This window comes from Anolis carolinensis, chromosome 4, assembly GCF_035594765.1.
Source record: "Anolis carolinensis isolate JA03-04 chromosome 4, rAnoCar3.1.pri, whole genome shotgun sequence".
Taxonomy (NCBI): Eukaryota; Metazoa; Chordata; class Lepidosauria; order Squamata; family Dactyloidae; genus Anolis; species Anolis carolinensis.
Genome location: NC_085844.1, coordinates 51,765,420 through 51,782,228, shown reverse-complemented (window position 1 = coordinate 51,782,228; position 16,809 = coordinate 51,765,420). Strand labels below are relative to the sequence as shown.

At 39.1% G+C, this 16,809-nt stretch overlaps 1 protein-coding gene across 3 annotated transcripts in view; it reads right to left on the bottom strand.

Moving 5' to 3' along the window:
* The window catches only part of klhl14 (kelch like family member 14), a 76,057-nt gene that overhangs the window by 43,974 nt on the left and 15,274 nt on the right, over positions 1-16,809 (bottom strand). For all 3 annotated transcript variants that reach the window (XM_062980411.1, XM_062980409.1, XM_062980412.1), the window contains exon 3: positions 6,341-6,462. In XM_062980411.1, the coding sequence (XP_062836481.1) occupies positions 6,341-6,462 (122 nt within the window). The remainder of the gene's footprint in view (positions 1-6,340; positions 6,463-16,809) is intronic.

Sequence of the window (16,809 nt, the reverse complement as noted above, 5' to 3'; positions counted from 1 at the left end):
CATAGCAACAGAACAACAACAGGGGAATGTTGTGAAGCCACTAATCTGGAACCACCCCAATATCCCCCTGTTATTGGCTTGTATCAGTAAATTAAAGGTGTTAGCAGATCCTTAAATCAGTGAGTATGCATTTGATAAATATTTCATTTGCTGTTGCCTCACAAGCGAGATTCCTGATGTACATATTCTGCAATGAATTTTCTTTCAATTGGTGCTGCCTGAGAAAAACTCTGCTGCACAATCCATTTTCCAAAGCATTTACTGCCATCTGACAGAAACAGAGTTATTATCAGAATCATATTTTAAACATAGTTTGCTTGTTTTAAAAAGACTTCCCAATGTAAACATACTCAGTTGGAACTAGACTGGTCATTCTAACAAAACAAGGCTCCCTCCAAATCATGGCATAATGAATTCAACACATGCTCCATACTAGAGGCAGAAGTGGGGAGAGATTATTTCTGTCACTTTCCCTCTTTAAAATTACTTGTTAAGTGTTGTTACATTAATGCCTCATAATTTGTCTTTTATGTTTTTATTTTTTTGCATGTCTTTTTTGCCCTTTATTATTTGTTTTAAATTAAATGTATATAGAACCTTGGGTGGCAATACAAGTCATACAGGGCAGAGGGAGATATGGCGATGGCAGGGTCACATGTCCTTATAGAGGAATAAGGAAGGAGAGAGAGGCGCTTGATACCTATCTCACCTTTCAGTCACCCTGCCAGCCTGAACAACTTGGAGAGTGAGCCAAACCACCCACAAAATCTCACGTTGCTCTTAAGTAATACCAGGTCAGTGAAACATAAGACTCATATAATTTATTATCTTCTCAAATACGAGGAAGCTGACCTGGCATGCTTCACTGAAACTTGGCTGGGAGATTATAGTACCCCAACCTGGACCCAGGCCCTCCTAGCTGGGTACTGTGTCAGTGAAAAGGTGAGGGAAAATGGGGGGGGGGGTAGCTGTGGTCTATAAAGACCATCTTAATCTGACCAGATTATAATAATAAATAATAATAAAACTTTATTTGTAGATTGTCCTATCTTCCCAAAGGGACTACCTACTAGGAAGCTGAATCACATTGAGGGTGTGTACCTGAGTCTGAAAACCAGGGATAGACTGGGAATTCTGTTAATGTACCATCCACTCTGCTGCTTAAAAGACTTCCTGGCTGAGCTCACAGAACTGGTCTTGAAGGTGTTACTGGAGTCACCCAGACTTTTGCTTCTAGGTGACTCCAACATACCATTGGGGGACAGTTTAACAGGTGCAGCCCAGGAATTCCTGGTTTCCATGAAATATATGGGCCTATCCCAATTCCTTCAGAACCAACGCATTCGGTAGGTCATACCCCTGATGTGATTTTCAGCTCAGAACATACAGATCTGTGGGCAGAGGTTATCAATACAGTAGAGTCTCACTTATCCAAACCTCGCTTATCCAAGCTTCTGGATTATCCAAATCATTTTTGTAGTCAATGTTTTCAATATATCGTGATATTTTGGTGCTAAATTCGTAAATACAGCAATTACAACATAACATCACTGCGTATTGAACTGCTTTTTCTGCCAAATTTGTTGTAAAACATGATGTTTTGGTGCTTCATTTGTAAAATCATAACCTAATTTGATGTTTAATAGGCTTTTCCTTAATATCTCCTTATTATCCAAGATATTCGCTTATCCAAGCTTCTGCCGGCCCGTTTAGCTTGGATAAGTGAGACTCTACTGTACCTCCGAGCTGTCATGGTCAGATCACTGGTATCAGGGCTAGTATCACAGCAACAACCCACCCCTACTGAGGTGGACGACCTATTAAAATGGAACCTTTGAGAATCCAGGAGGCTTTAAAGGGTTCAATGGCTGGCATCACTGGCGATCCTGTTGAATCCCTGGTCGATAATCAAAATCTAACCAGGGCTATGCTCCCAAAAGTGCTCTCCGATCCATGACAAAACAGGCTCCCTGGTACACAGAGACTCTCAGGAAAATGACATGGGTGGGAAGGATGAGAACTAGAGCACAGATGGCAGAAAAATATACTTTTATGTGACAAAACATGGTTTAGAGGGTACCTTCATTCCTATAAGGTGACAATGCATGCAGTGAAGAAAGCTTTCTTCTCTGCAGGCATTGCGTCTGCAGATTCACATCCAGCTGAGCTGTTCAGAGTAGTGAGAGGCTTATTCCAGGCGCCCTCCCCTCTGAACCAATTGTTAGAACCTTTGGTAGCTCACTGTGATGTTTTTGACAACCATTTTGCAGATAAAATCTCTTGCATAAGATCTGACTTAGATCCTGTCATTGGAGCAGAAAACAACTACGTGGTGTCCAGCAACTCTTTGAATGGGATTGCACTGGATCAGGTTCAATTGGTGAGTACTGTTGGTGTGGATAAGCTGATGGGGCAAGTAAGGAAGACAATTTGCTCTCGTGATCCCTGATCCTCTTGGCTGGTCATCCAGGGAGGAGATGCAGCTTAATCTCAAATACAATACATTATTAATGCATCTCTCAGGGAGGTAAATTTTCCATCTTGTTTAAAAGAAGCAGTAGTTAGACCACTGCTGAAGAAGCCCTCTCTGGATTTCCTGGACATTAATAACAACAGACCTGTATCTTAACTCCAGTTTTTTGGGCAAGTTGATTGAGAAGGCAGTTGCCCTCCAACTCCAGGCAGTCTTGGGTGAAACACACTTCCTTGACCCATTTCAAACCAGCTTCAGAGCAGAATATGGAGTTGAGACTGCTATGATCGCCTTAGTGGATGATCATCTCAACACTGACCAGGGGTTTGAGTCCCTGTTGGTGCTTCTAGACCTCTCAATGGCTTTCAATGCCATCAACCATGGTATCCTTCTGGAATGCCCGGAGGGGCTGGGAATTAGAGGCACTGTCTGCAGTGGTTCCGGCTGTACCTCATCTCTCAGGCATGTTCCAGATGGTGACGCATGGGGATAGCTGTTCCTCAAAAAAAGGAGCCATTGTGTGGTGTCCCATAGGGTGCCATTCTATCCCTAATGCTCTTTAATATTTACATGAAGCCGCTGGGAGAGATTATCCATAAGCATGGGGTGGAAAATTATCAGTATGCTGATGTTACCCAAATAAATTTCTCCATGCCTTCAAAAACAGCTTAAACAAAGGACAGCATGTCTCCTTTGAATGAATGCCTAAAGGAGGCAATGGGATGGATGAGGGAAAAACAAATTGAAATGGAATACAGACAAAACAGAGGTGCTTGCCATCAAGGGTCCTAATCTGGAGAAGTATGGCAGCCAATTCTGAATGGGGTTATACTCCCCCTGAAAGACTGGGTTCACAGCTTGGGAGTACAGTGTTCCCTCACTTATCGCAGGGGTTAGGTTCCAGGACCACCCGCAATAAGTGAAAATCCGCAAAGTAGGGGCACTATATTTATTTTAATATTTATACATTATTTTAGTAGTTATACACTATTTTAAGTCTTTATCAACCAATCATGTTCTTGATAAATCGCCTCATTCTCCTCTTGTTGCCACTTGGGCTCTTTTTCTCTCCCTTTGGCTTCATCTTTCTCCCTTCCTTAGGCTGTAAATTGTAATTTTTTATTATTTATAATAGTCTTTTAAAGTTTATTGAAAAACCGCGAAACAGCGAATCCGCGGAAAGTGAACCGCAAAGTGGTGAGAGAACACTGTACTCCTGGATTTGTCTCTCCAAACGTCAGCCCAAATAGATGTGATAGTTAAGAGTACTTACTGTCAGCTTTGGCTGATACGCCAGCTGTGTCCCTTCCTAGATTTGGAAGACTTTAAGATAGTAGTGCATGTGCTGGTAACCTCAAGGTTGTATTTCTGCAACGTGCTTTACATTGGGCTACCTGTGTACCAAGTTCTGAAACTCTAGTTGGTTGAAAATATAGCAGCCAGATTGATTACAGGAACATCTAGGAGTGAGCATACTACACCCATTCTAAAGTCACTCCACTGGCTGCCAATTAGTTTCTAGGAAAAGTATAAGGTGTTGGTTTTGACCTTTAAAACCCTATATGGTCCAGGTAACCTACAGGATCACCTTCTCCTGTACAATCCGCCCTGAACACTGAGATCCTCTTGAGGGTGTGTGTGTGTGTGTATCTGCTCTAGCCTTCCAGAATCTGACTGGCAACCACCACCCAAAGGACCTGTCACAATTTCAGATCAGCTGTCACAAGTGAAGACCCATATCTTCCATTAAGCCTACAAGACAGTTCTAATGATGAATGTTAAACTTTTACTTTATGTCTAACTTTTGTTCTGTGTATTGTAATATGTATTTCATGGAAATATGTTTTAATGTGTGTATCGTATGGAGTGATAAATGATTATGTTTTGATTTTGTGTTTAGCAGTGTTGTAACCCGCCTCAAGCTGTGAGGAGAGGTGGGTAAGAAATAAAATAATAATAAAAATTATTATTATTATTATTATTATTACTATTCTGCATCGATTCCCATGCCAACTCCAATGCTGAACTGCCAACCAGTCAGAAAAGATATTCAGGAAGTACATAGGACTACAGATGGAAGGCAGAGCTGGACAAAATCATTTCCGGCTTTCTCTGTGGTCAGCAGATATCTGTGAAGTGCCCATATCATCCAGCTTCTGAATGGCAGTGTAGACTCACAGTGTAGCAGTGTAGTTTAAAGCAGATAATCTGCATTCAGAAAATCAATGATATGGACAGTGTAGATAGGGCCAATGTGGTATTGAACTGCTATAATTCTTTACTGTTGATACAGTCTAGAAACTGCCCCCCCCCCCCCCAAACCAAATAGCTATTTTTGAGAGGTGTCACTTAGGCTCCTTCCACACAGCTGTATAAAATCCACATTGAACTGGATTATATAGCAGTGTGGATTCAGATAACCCAGTTCAAAGCAAATATTATGGATTATCTTCCTTGATATTCTGGGTTATATGGCTGTGCGGAAGGGCCCTTAGGTGTCATAAGAGCAATTAGCAACTTTTTACATTTGTAGCCGTTGGTGCTTTGTCCTATTTCTTCTCTGGCATTGTATTTTGTACAAGCTTCTGTTTGCACCATTGCAGGTAAAGTGTCCTCTTAGCATGAAGCTGCCAAGGAAAAAGCATTCATATCAGAAAATATAAGTTTCACCAGTTGTCTAGCTTTGAAAGTACGGCTTTGATTTATGGATCAAAAATGCTCATTTATAATTTTATCTGAACAGCTTTAGGCAATTCTGACAGTTCAAAATTTAGTTTTATTGACCAATGCAGCTAGTCTTCCCACAAGGGGACTAGTATATACACACACTACTGCACTGAAAAGGGGGGGGGGGGGGAGAGATTATTTGATTCCATGACTAAGTTAAAGTGGAAACCAGAACCAATATAACAATAAATTCCCAAAGCTCAAGATAAAATGCTTGTTGTAAAACAAAGTTGTCCTTTAAGAAAGCAGTTGAAAAAAATCTGAAAAGAGAGGCTATCAATATAGTTTATATGCTAACTGACACAACCCTCTGATACCTGAATATGTCAGTGTGTGCTGTGAGACACGGTGTGGGAAACTGGATATCAGAATAAATACAACAGAGAGAAGTTTTTTTAATTGTGTCAGAAACGAATTGAGGCAAGATGCTTCTGGTGTGAGAGACTAAGCCGTCTTCAAAGACGTTGCCCAGGGGACGACCAGATATGTTACCATCTTACGGGGGACTTCTCTCATGTCCCCGCATGGGAAGCAAGGCCTGACAGACAGGAGCTCACCCCTTCTCACAGATTCGATTTGCCAACCTTCAAGTCAGCAGTTCAGCCAGCACAGTTGTTAAACCTACTGCGCCACCGTTGCGCCACAGAGAGAAGTAAAAAGAGTACAGTGCAATGAAATATTCAGTACCACTGAATTCCAGAATACAATATAAATGGAGACTGCTAATATTAAACATCTCTATATCTTCTTAATTTCAGGGAGGGTGATTGAAGCACATGCCTAACTCTCCTATTAAAAACAATGGGACTGGTGTTTTGCTTTGGTTGGTGTGTCTCTTGCAACATACAATATAGAATGTATTAAAAACACCACACTATCTAGAGAAGGAAGGAGGTTAATTTAAGAAAACTTAGCAAGTTTGTCTTTAAAAACTTACTAAATGATTTTAAGCCACTTTTAATTTAGGCATACTCCATTGTAAAAGCACCGTCTCCCAGAATCTCAATTTATTCTCCTATTGTGAATCTTCTGCAATATACAAACAAATCTCTGTTGGGAAGCAAATCGATAAAGTGTCTGATGTGATTAGCCATGTTTTAAAATTCATCAAGGTAACTCAACATAAAATAAACTGCTTACTTGTCAGTATTTTCCATGTCTTCTTTTCATCATCATAATACTGAACCAAATTGCTGGGTAGCCGGTCAGGTCCAGGAGGCAATCCTCCAACCAATAAAAGCATTTTCTTGTTGGAACGAATTCTTCACCCAAAAGAAAAGAGAAGATGAATAACCACATTATTGGGGAGTAACAAAATCATAACCATCACGAGAATGTTCAGAGCTTGCAGTTTTCTATTTCATTCCTTTTTGTTTCTTCTCCCTACCATGTTTCAACAACTTTTTGAATCAAGCAGAAAAAAAATAATCAGAAAGGCTGCACAGACTTCTACTTGTGAAATAATAAGTTTCCTTTATGCAATTTGTTAAAGGTTCATTCTAGAATGACCTTTTTCTCATATTATCCCTTTAAATCATCACTCTTTACAGTTGACTACACATGAAATGCTCTGGAGTTGTACTAAGGTTAAGCATTAAAGTTGCATGTCAAAAATCGTATTAGTCAAAATCATTATTATAAGCCATTCTACACCCAAAGAACCTTGAAAAATTAAGGTTGTGCAGACAGTTTGTCAGGCAGGTCTTTAATCACACATTAAAACCTTAAAATTTGAATACGTCTGTAATAATTAACAGCACTTTACTCATAGTCAGACAATGAACTCGACTTCGTTATACAAGACTTTTGTTGTTTAATTTAGCCCAGTCCCCTGGATTCCCTCCTTCGCCTCCACAACCCCTCCTTCCCCTGCTCTCCCTCTGAGCACCACTGGCTATAGCAACACCAATTGGTAAAAATGAGACTGTGATGTTGTTGAGAGCCTCCCCAGAGTGGAGCCCTGCCAATGCTTGCCACTGATCCAGCGGCATGAACTTGCTCAAGTGTGCAAAGTCACTCTAATTCCCTCCCTCTGTTTTTCTACCTTCTCCCCCAGGGGGCAGCCACTGAAAAGAGTGACTACCCACCCATCAAGAGCTGGCAATTCGCTGCTATTAACCGTGACCGTGATTCCCAATCTGCCTGGCAGTTCTTAAGAACAGGACTGCAACGTCTCATATGCAGTAAAAGCCATAATATGCACCCTGGCCTCCATTGCTATACCTGATGAATGCACATTGCTTTGTAACTCTAATGGGTTTAACACAGTTTCAAGGGAAGAAGGGAGGGGAGACCTAGACCTTTAGATGGATAGTGATGCTTTAATAGTAATTTTACATATAATTCAACATATAGGAGTTACACAAAGCCTGGAAAGTGATACAGATCTAAATAGGGAACGATGGTAAGGCAATTCATTCTACTGTGATGTGGAATTTTAACTCAGGCGCATGTTACACATCAACACATGTGCCCAATATAATGTGTCACCATATTATGACCGTTTTTATCTTGCAGACTCACTTGGTATTTCTAGGACTATGCTGCATTTTTATGGTAAGGTAATGGTAAAGGTTTCCCCTGATGTTAAGTTCAGTCATGATCAACTTTGGGGGCTGGTGCTCATCTCCATTTCTAAGCCGAAGAGCCGGTGTTGTCCATAGACATCTCCAGGTCATGTGGCCGGCATGACTGCATGGAGCGCTGTTACCTTCCCGCCGGAGCGGTACCTATTAATCTACTCACATTTGCATGTTTTTGAACTGCTAGGTTGGCAGGAGCTGGGGCTAACAGCGGGTGCTCATTCCACCCCGGGATTTGAACCTGGCACCTTTCAGTCCGCAAGTTCAGCAGCTCAGTGCTTTTACACACTGTGCCACCAGGGCCCCCTATTTTTATGGTATCAACACAGAATTATTTGGGTACACTCAAAGAGAGACCAATACTGATATAAATACTCTTATTAATAAAAACATGGAGCCCCTAGTGGCCCAGCGGATTAAATTTGCTGACTGAAAGGTTGCCAGTTTGAATCCAGGGAGCAGGGTGAGCTCCAGCTGTAAGCCCCAGCTTCTGCCAACCTAACAATTCAAAATAGGCAAATGTGAGTAGATCTATAGGTTCTGCTCCAGTGGAAAGGTAACGGCGCTTCATGCAGTCATGCCAGCCACATGAACTAGGATGTGTTTACGGACAACGCCATCTCTTTGGCTTAGAAATGGAGATGAGCACCAACCCCCAGAGTCAGACACAACTAGACTTAATGTTAGGGGAAAACCTTTACCTTTACCTATTCATAAAAATACTCCTGTAGAGGGTGCTTTAGCACGAATGCCCATGTGCATTTTTAAAAATAGTATACATTATCAAGGTGTATCTTCTTCACAAATTAATTTGCCTGTATAATATTAATATGGCAACTTATTTAAGGCATCTGCAGAAACTAAACTCAAATAAATTGGGGATTTCCTTCTATTTAGCAGGAAAGGTGTTAAGGATTGTTGCTAAAACAAGTTAAAATGAATGAAGAGTGCTTTATCAGAAATTCCATGAATTAAAAAAAAATTGTGCCATTTGAAACCAGTTTGCAACCAATTTTGGTTGTTTCATATGCAGTCACTGGACCACATTGGAGTCTGGTGACTCTTTCCTTCATGCACTCTTCTCTGCAGTTATATTTGTTTTTGCGCTAATGGCAACAGTAATGCCAAAAGAAAGGTTTGGCTTCTGTCTTGCTCTCCCTTTCTAGTATCTGGAATGGCACAAGCAATTAGTGCAAGACAATGTAATATTTTAGTGCCATTAACATAGGGGAACATTTGCCAGAATCCCATCCATTTGGCATAGATAAATAGTATGCCAGGCATTGGTGAGGGAGGGCTCTCCTCCTTCCTCTCCCGGTGCTAGAACAACAACAGGATAAAGAGGTGGAAAATGATATGAGATGGGTGGGAGGCAAGAAGAGTAGGAAGACTTACTCTTCCTGCTACATCATGTTTTAATCCAAGTTAGAGAAGAATTGTTAGGACTGCAATCTTTGCTTTTCATTGATATGAACACTGCACACCTGTCTAGATTCATCTTCTGAGTTATGCATGGATAATACTTTGAATTATCACTACTTGTGACAGATATACTGCAAGTTGGCCACCCAACAGTACATTGTTCAGCAAGAGAAACTCCTCATTTTCTTTAGAAAAAAGAGCTGAGGAATAGCTATGAAGGTGTTGTCATCTTACTGCACATTCATAAGGAATAAGAAAGGGCATGTGGTAGTAGCTCCTTCCCCAATTTATCTTCAGTTGTCACACCAAGACTGCCTTTTACAATACAATAATGATTATAATCTGTTTTGAAAGAAAACAAACAGACCAGCTACAGCAGCAGGCACTATCAAAATTAGCAAATGTAAATTTGGGATAACTTCAATCCACAAGTTCAGAATCAGTCCCACAGTGACTCCCAACATGAATTGCTTTTAGACTCATGACATATATATGAAAATCTGCATATGCCTCATTCTTCCCAATGTTTCCAGAAAGGGAGTAGAATAAACCATTTTTCATTTGAGTTAAGGTTGGCTGAACACATAACAAGAGACTGAACAATGTTAAGCAATAAGTCAGTTAAGCATGGTCATCCTTAATAACAGAGTAAATTGTTTATTTCAACCCCCTTGTGTAACGTGTTCTATTTCTATCACAATCAACTTCAACTGTACTTTAAAATTCTAAAAACCACGATAAGGTTGGCCAATAAAGAAGCTTATTTCAATCTGTTATTAGTTTTTGCATTTCAGTCTCATCTAAATAACCCTTTTCAAGCCTCATAGCACAGCGAAGAAACAAAGAGCAATAAAAGTTCATTTGTCTTAGGTGCAGGATGAATGATGACATTTTGCTTTGAAAGTATCCAAATAGTCATAACAAGTGGTATGTACTTGGGCCCAGCATCAGGATTGTGTATGCATAGCTCAGTGGCATAGACTAAACATTGCACCAATCTCCTATTTAGTGGGGAGGAGAAAAAGAGAGATAGGAATAAATCCAGAGCCCAATGTCTACTGTCAAACAGTCCCATTGGACATCACTAATTTGTGCACGGGACATCAGTCAATATGAAATGTATACAGAAGCCATCTTTTTACATATTTATCCCCAAGAGCATTTATTGATGATCTGTAAATGTCAGATTCAAATTACACTTGTTATATACAAATTAATGGAAATTACCACAGTTGGTAGTCTCAGAGTTTGCAGGGCTTCATAGATTAAAACAACCACTTTCATTCCATCAATGCAAAAACTTTAAGATACTAGTAACAATATTTCAGTGTTGCCAGAATATGTTCAACAAGGCAGCTCATAGTTACTCTGAGTAATTGGCTTCCACACACTTTCCATTGGCAGACTCATACATAAAGCATCATTGTAGTTTGATCAGGGTGTTAACAAGATATGAGCAGTTATGATGAGATTATAGTTATTCGAGAGACGCTGCAATTGGCATGCCAACCAGAGCTGGGAAAGAAGCAGGGCTAACACGAGGGAGACCGGAATGGTTAGCCTCCTGCCAAGAGTCCTGGAAATAAAAAGTGCCCATTGCCAACTGTGTCACCACTAGGATCTTGTCATTAAAACCAAGGTGCAACGTGGTGCTGTCTGCTGCCACTGACAGCCAATTTCCTACCTTACACCATCATCCCTGCAGATAGGTGTAGATTTATCCAATATGAACTAAGTTCTATTCTTCAGATAGCTCATTCATTTCCAAAAAAAGGACAACAAAACATCACCAGAACACTTCCATAAAGTGAGGAGTTAAAGTGACTGGCTGGCTGTGTGGAGCTGGGAGTTCTGATGGTGGTCAGTAGCACCATGGAGCAAAGAATGGACAGGAATGCACCAATTTCACCTTTGGAGAACACATTGAAGTTTGTTGCCATTTTATGCTAGAGATGCCACTGGGCATCCCTAAAGAAATCTAAAATCTAACATCTGGACATTGAGTTTTAACTATAAAGAGGAAATACAATTCCACCTAGAACAGGCAAAATACAATATATATGGACACACAGTACTATCTATCAACTATGATGAATTGAGTTTCAGTTTATTCTTCCTTGTCAGGTACCATTCCGGTCAGACACCCATTTTAAATTCAATATTAGATTTTTAAAAAAAAGAAATCAGTGCTGAAACTGAATACAACACTCCAAATTTCTCACTAACCATATTCAATGGTTTCATTTCAATGCCAAACATTAGGAGGAAGATGGAATTCTTCCCAGATTGATAGAACATCTAAAGTAGATGTGAAGTCAATGCCTCCAATTCCCATCCTATCCAAGATGTAGAAAAGGATACCACATTTAATAGTATCAAAAGCCATCAATAGGTCCAAAAGTATTTGAAGTCCCACTCTCTCTGTTTTGTACCTAGTTGATGATTACTTGAGCTACCAAGGAAGATTCAACTTAAAACCATGCAGAGGCCAAACTGAAATTGAAATGTACTTTCATAGTGCATGTCAGCCATGAATATCTGGAATTGAGCTACCTATCAAAAAATCTTCCCAGTCCAGAGACTCTCTTTCTGAACAAGTTATTCACCACCACTAAATTCAGCCATCAGTCCCTATCTCCTATTTCCTATCTCAACTAGGTGGTATCATGCAAGAAAGGAAAAAGAAAAGAATATTGGCATTAGGTCTGCACACATTCCAGTATTATGTCTACACCTAGGATGTAGCATCTGGGGATAACTCACTACAGTTACAATCAAACTTATTTAGACTACACTAGGTTGAAGAATGCTCGGTCAGTTTATGTTCAGTTGGATTCATCCTAAGTTGTCCTCTACTTATATTCTAGCTGATGCTTCATTACTTAAATTACTCTGGCATAATAGGCAGCTAGTTAGACTCTAATCAGTGTGATAGTTCCTAGGCACTATAGAGCCAATCACATGGTTCATTTCTGTGTCCCACAGGTCAGCAAGGACTTTAACAAGAATCTGAGCATGAAACAACAGGTTCTGTCATGGGAACCAGGATGAACAAGTTAATATGCCCAGGTGAGGTGTTTCTTAAAGTTTGTACACTACTACCCTGTTTCCCTGAAAATAAGACATCCTCTGAAAATAAGACCTAGTAAAGGTTTTGCTGAATTGCTAAATATAAGGCCTCCCTCGAAAGTAAGACCTAGCAAAGTTTTGGTTTGGAAGCATGCCCACCAAACAGAACACCAGAGCATGCAGGATTGGTAAATGTACGTACCATAGAGTGTTGTACATGGAAATAATGGTAGTAACAAGAAATTCTCGATAGGATTCACAGTTTGTCTGGTTATGCTGGTTTGTGATGACAACTACTATACAGTATATAATAAATGTTCATTTTTTTTGTTCAACAATAAATGTGAATTCTTCATGGAAAAATAAGACATCCTCTGAAAATAAGACCTAGTGCATCTTTGGGAGCAATAATTAATATAAGACACTGTCTTATTTTTGGGGAAACACGGTACACAGTGATACGTTTGTGAGAAGGGAACTTCTGACTTTTCTCCGCAAAAATAAATACTATAAAAATCTCTGCATTACTAAAATGTAAATGAAATTAGAACTAATATAGGTAACTCAAAATAGCAAAAATATAACCTATATTAATACTTTATTATGTTCCTTCCAGTTAAGTCTGACTTGAGGTGACCCTATCAGTATCCTAAGGTTTTCTTGATAATTTTTATGGTATTCAGAGATGTATCATTTCTTCCCCTGAGGCTGAGAGAGTGGCACTCATCCAAATTCACAAGGGGGCTTTTTATGCCTGAGGAGGGATTTGAACCCTAGTACCCTAGAGTCCTAGTCTAAAATAATTGCACCAGGGTGGGTGACTACAGAGTGCACAGGAGCCTTTTCCCTCCAATATGTGCTCAGCAGTCCATACTAGTACATTTCAGCATGACAGTAATAATTTAATGTCACTTATGTCTGCCATTCTGGCCAATCTGCAGGTCATTTTTAAGGGGGTTTAGGGGAGAAACTACATTTTGAGGTGTGTTTGGGGAGCAACTTTCCAACTTAGCCTTTCAGGAAGTTCAGGAACTGCACAAAGGTTGCACTTTGCCCACCTCTGCACTACAAGATGTATCTAACATGGCATAACAAAATAAAACAGAGAATAAAGAATATCTGCAAGAGGAAGAAGACAAAGCATGACTTTTAAACTTGTGTCCTTTGTTTAATCTCTGTTTTGTGTATTTAAATTTGTATTTTATAGAAATATGTTTTAATATGTATTTTTTATAAAATACATTTTAATAGGTGTATTTGTGGTACCTTTACAATGTGTATGTGTTTTCATTATTCTCTAACCCACCTCAAGTCACAAGGAGAGGCGGGTAAAAAATAAAATAATAATAACAATAATAATAATGATAATAACAATTATTATTATGCACATTACAAGTCTGTTGGATCTATTCAGGGAAAAAGATTCACTAATTGATGCCTGGAATTTCCATCCTGCTCTGCCAAAATGTTTTATGGTCTTGGTTTGCTCTACAAGCCTGAAGCTAACTTGTTTTAGCAGAGATTTCTAACAACAGACAAATCAAAACCAGTATTGAAAGTCAAAATATAAATCTTCTGGAAAGATAAAAAAAAAGTAATATATATCATTTGCATCATCATGATAGTAGTTCACATAGAGCTAATATTGGGAATGCAGGGCTGCCATCAGTCTCTCCGTCAGGACATGCTCATGCAGAGGCACTGTTTGTGTGATCTGGTGCCTCTAATTAAGTACTGTATATTTAGCTGCTGCTATTTCTGTAACAGCAGGTGACTGAAATAGTGCAATTGCCATCATGGAAACAGCAGAAGACTACTGCAGACTATTAGCCTATTGCAGATAATGGTTCACATGAATAGTCTCCACATTAAGCCTAGCATGGCCAAAAACGTAAGAAGATGGTCTTGAAGCGACAGCATGAACTAGCTCTTCTAACTAAAGAGTGTGATTAATTCTCTATTGTCAAGGAATTAATGTAGAAATAAGATTGAGATGAAAATTATCGAGTGAAAAAAATCTTCTACAATCTGTTATTACTTAGAAAGTCAGAATGGGTCACTATAGTTTCTTTTATAAATCCAATTGTTCTCAAATATGGTCCACCTGTTAAGATTATATTAAATAATTCTGATTACAACATTTTTAATAAATCAAATCTGAAATGTTTGATTTACCCAAGATTATGAGGGCAAAGATGACAACATCATGTTTTATGGTAGGGATAAGGTGCTGAGAATTTCACCTATTCCCTCTAATTCAGTGATAAGATCTACAGAAAGTCAGCTCTTCATGCAGTATGGACCTGACAATGGCTATCACCTATCACCAAAAACTAGAAACAATAGCTATAATTTTGCATACTTTGTGCTTTAAAAATTGTTACTCTTTGTAGCATGTTCTCTCTCACCAATAAGCAATACAGTACAGGTAAAGATTTTATCTGAAACCAGTGATGGAGTTGGGACATCCAAGTTCAGTATTTTAGGAAGAGGTGCCTCTGTACAGCACTGAACTTAGAGCTCTGGCTCTTGTTTCTAATAATCACTTATTAGAGATAAAAAGCTATGTCTACACCCTACCATAACTTCAGAAAAGCAGTTTTCTCTCTTACATTGAGCTAGTATATCAGGAGATATCTTTGGGAAATGAACTAGGGTTTTTGTCATGCAGACTTTCACAATAGTAAAGCTAGTATGGCAAGAGAGCCAATGTAGTATAGTGGTTTGTGAACTAGACCACAACTCTGGAAACCAGGGTTCCGTTCCCCATGGAAACCATCTTGGGTGAGTCACACACTTTTCGCTTCAGAAAACTCCTTAACATTTCCATCAGTTGGAAGGCAAACATTCCAACTTATTTGAAGGCAAACAACAAATACAACAACGTAAGACCTAGATAAAGAAATTGGAAGTTTTGTGGAATGCTAAGACTATTTATAGCATCTTCTAAAGTAGCCCACAGTATTGTTCCCACTAAAGTTATAGTCTGTAAAAACAAAAGTTTATCAAGTGCAGTGCTTCTAAAAACACTCAGCATTCAGAACTGCATCATGAATCAGAACTTCATTCAAAGTTCAAAATATATTTTAAACACAGCCTTGATTCTCAAAATAGCTCAGTGACAATGAAGTGCCACAAGTTACTCTGAATTCCTATTTTTCTTTTCTTTTTGCTCCCATTGAAGGACACACAGTATTCTGCTATCTATTTTAAATAATCAATCATGCATCATTTGTACAATTCCCATCGCTGCTGATTGCTTTCAGATTTAAGGTGATCTACGACAAGATTTTCGTCACAAGATTTGCTCAGAGGAGGTTTGCTATTGTTCTGTGAGGTTGAGAGACTGTGACATGACCTGCCCAAGGCTACCCCAATGGGCTTGTATAACCAAGAAGGGAGTCAAACCCTTGTCTCCTAGAATCCCAGTTCAACACTTAAACTTTGGCATTAAGCTGGATTTTATTGTGAAATTGACTTGTTTTATTCATGGAATTTTGAAGGAGACCTGATGGTCCAAACTTCTACCGTGTTTCCCCGAAAATAAGACAGTGTCTTATATTATTTTTTACTCCCAAAGATGCGCTAGGTCTTATTTTCAGGGGATGTCTTATTTTTCCATGAAGAAGAATTCATATTCATTGTTGAACAAAAAAAATTGAACATTTATTCTATACTGTACAGTAGTTGTCATCACAAACCAACATAACTAAACCAGACAAACTGTGACTCCTGGCAAGAATTTCTTGTTACTACTATTATTTCCATATACAACTAGTATGTAAGCCGCCCCGAGTCCTTCTGGGGAGATGGAAGCGGGGTATAAAAATAAAATAATAATAATAATAATCATCATCATCATCATCATCATCATTATTATGTACATATACCAATCCTGCATGCTATGGTGTTTTGTTTGGCGGGCGCCGCGCATGCTACCAAACAAAAACTTTGCTAGGTCTTACTTTCGGGGGAGGCCTTATATTTAGCAATACAGCAAAACTTCTACTAGGTCTTATTTTTTGGGGATGTCTTATTTTCAGGGAAACAGGGTATTAATAACTCTTCTGTGTTTCTCACTGCTTTGTCTGACTTTTATCTTCATATGCACATAATTTCAACCCAAAGTATTAAATAGAGTTAATAAAGACAGAATAGCGTCATCATGCTCCATGGGGCACCACAAGGGATTTTACTTATCCAGTCTCCCTCTTGGTGGCCAGACTACTTTTTACTTTTTACTGTCCTTTTCATTAATGATTTAAAATTATATGGCCAAAATAAGTATTCTCATGGTCAATCTGACCATCTTATACTCTTTTTTAAATCACTTTACATGCACTTGTAACATTATGAAATATTTAACATTTCTATGGGTTCTATATGAAAACCATGTGTTACAGGCATACACGTGTAACAGTTTCACCCTTGATTTAAATGAAAAGCAGTTTTGGGAGCCTGCTATTCTGAGCAGCAAAACCATGAAGAATTCTTGAACTCATTAATCACTGGCTGGTCTTCCACTCAAATAAATCT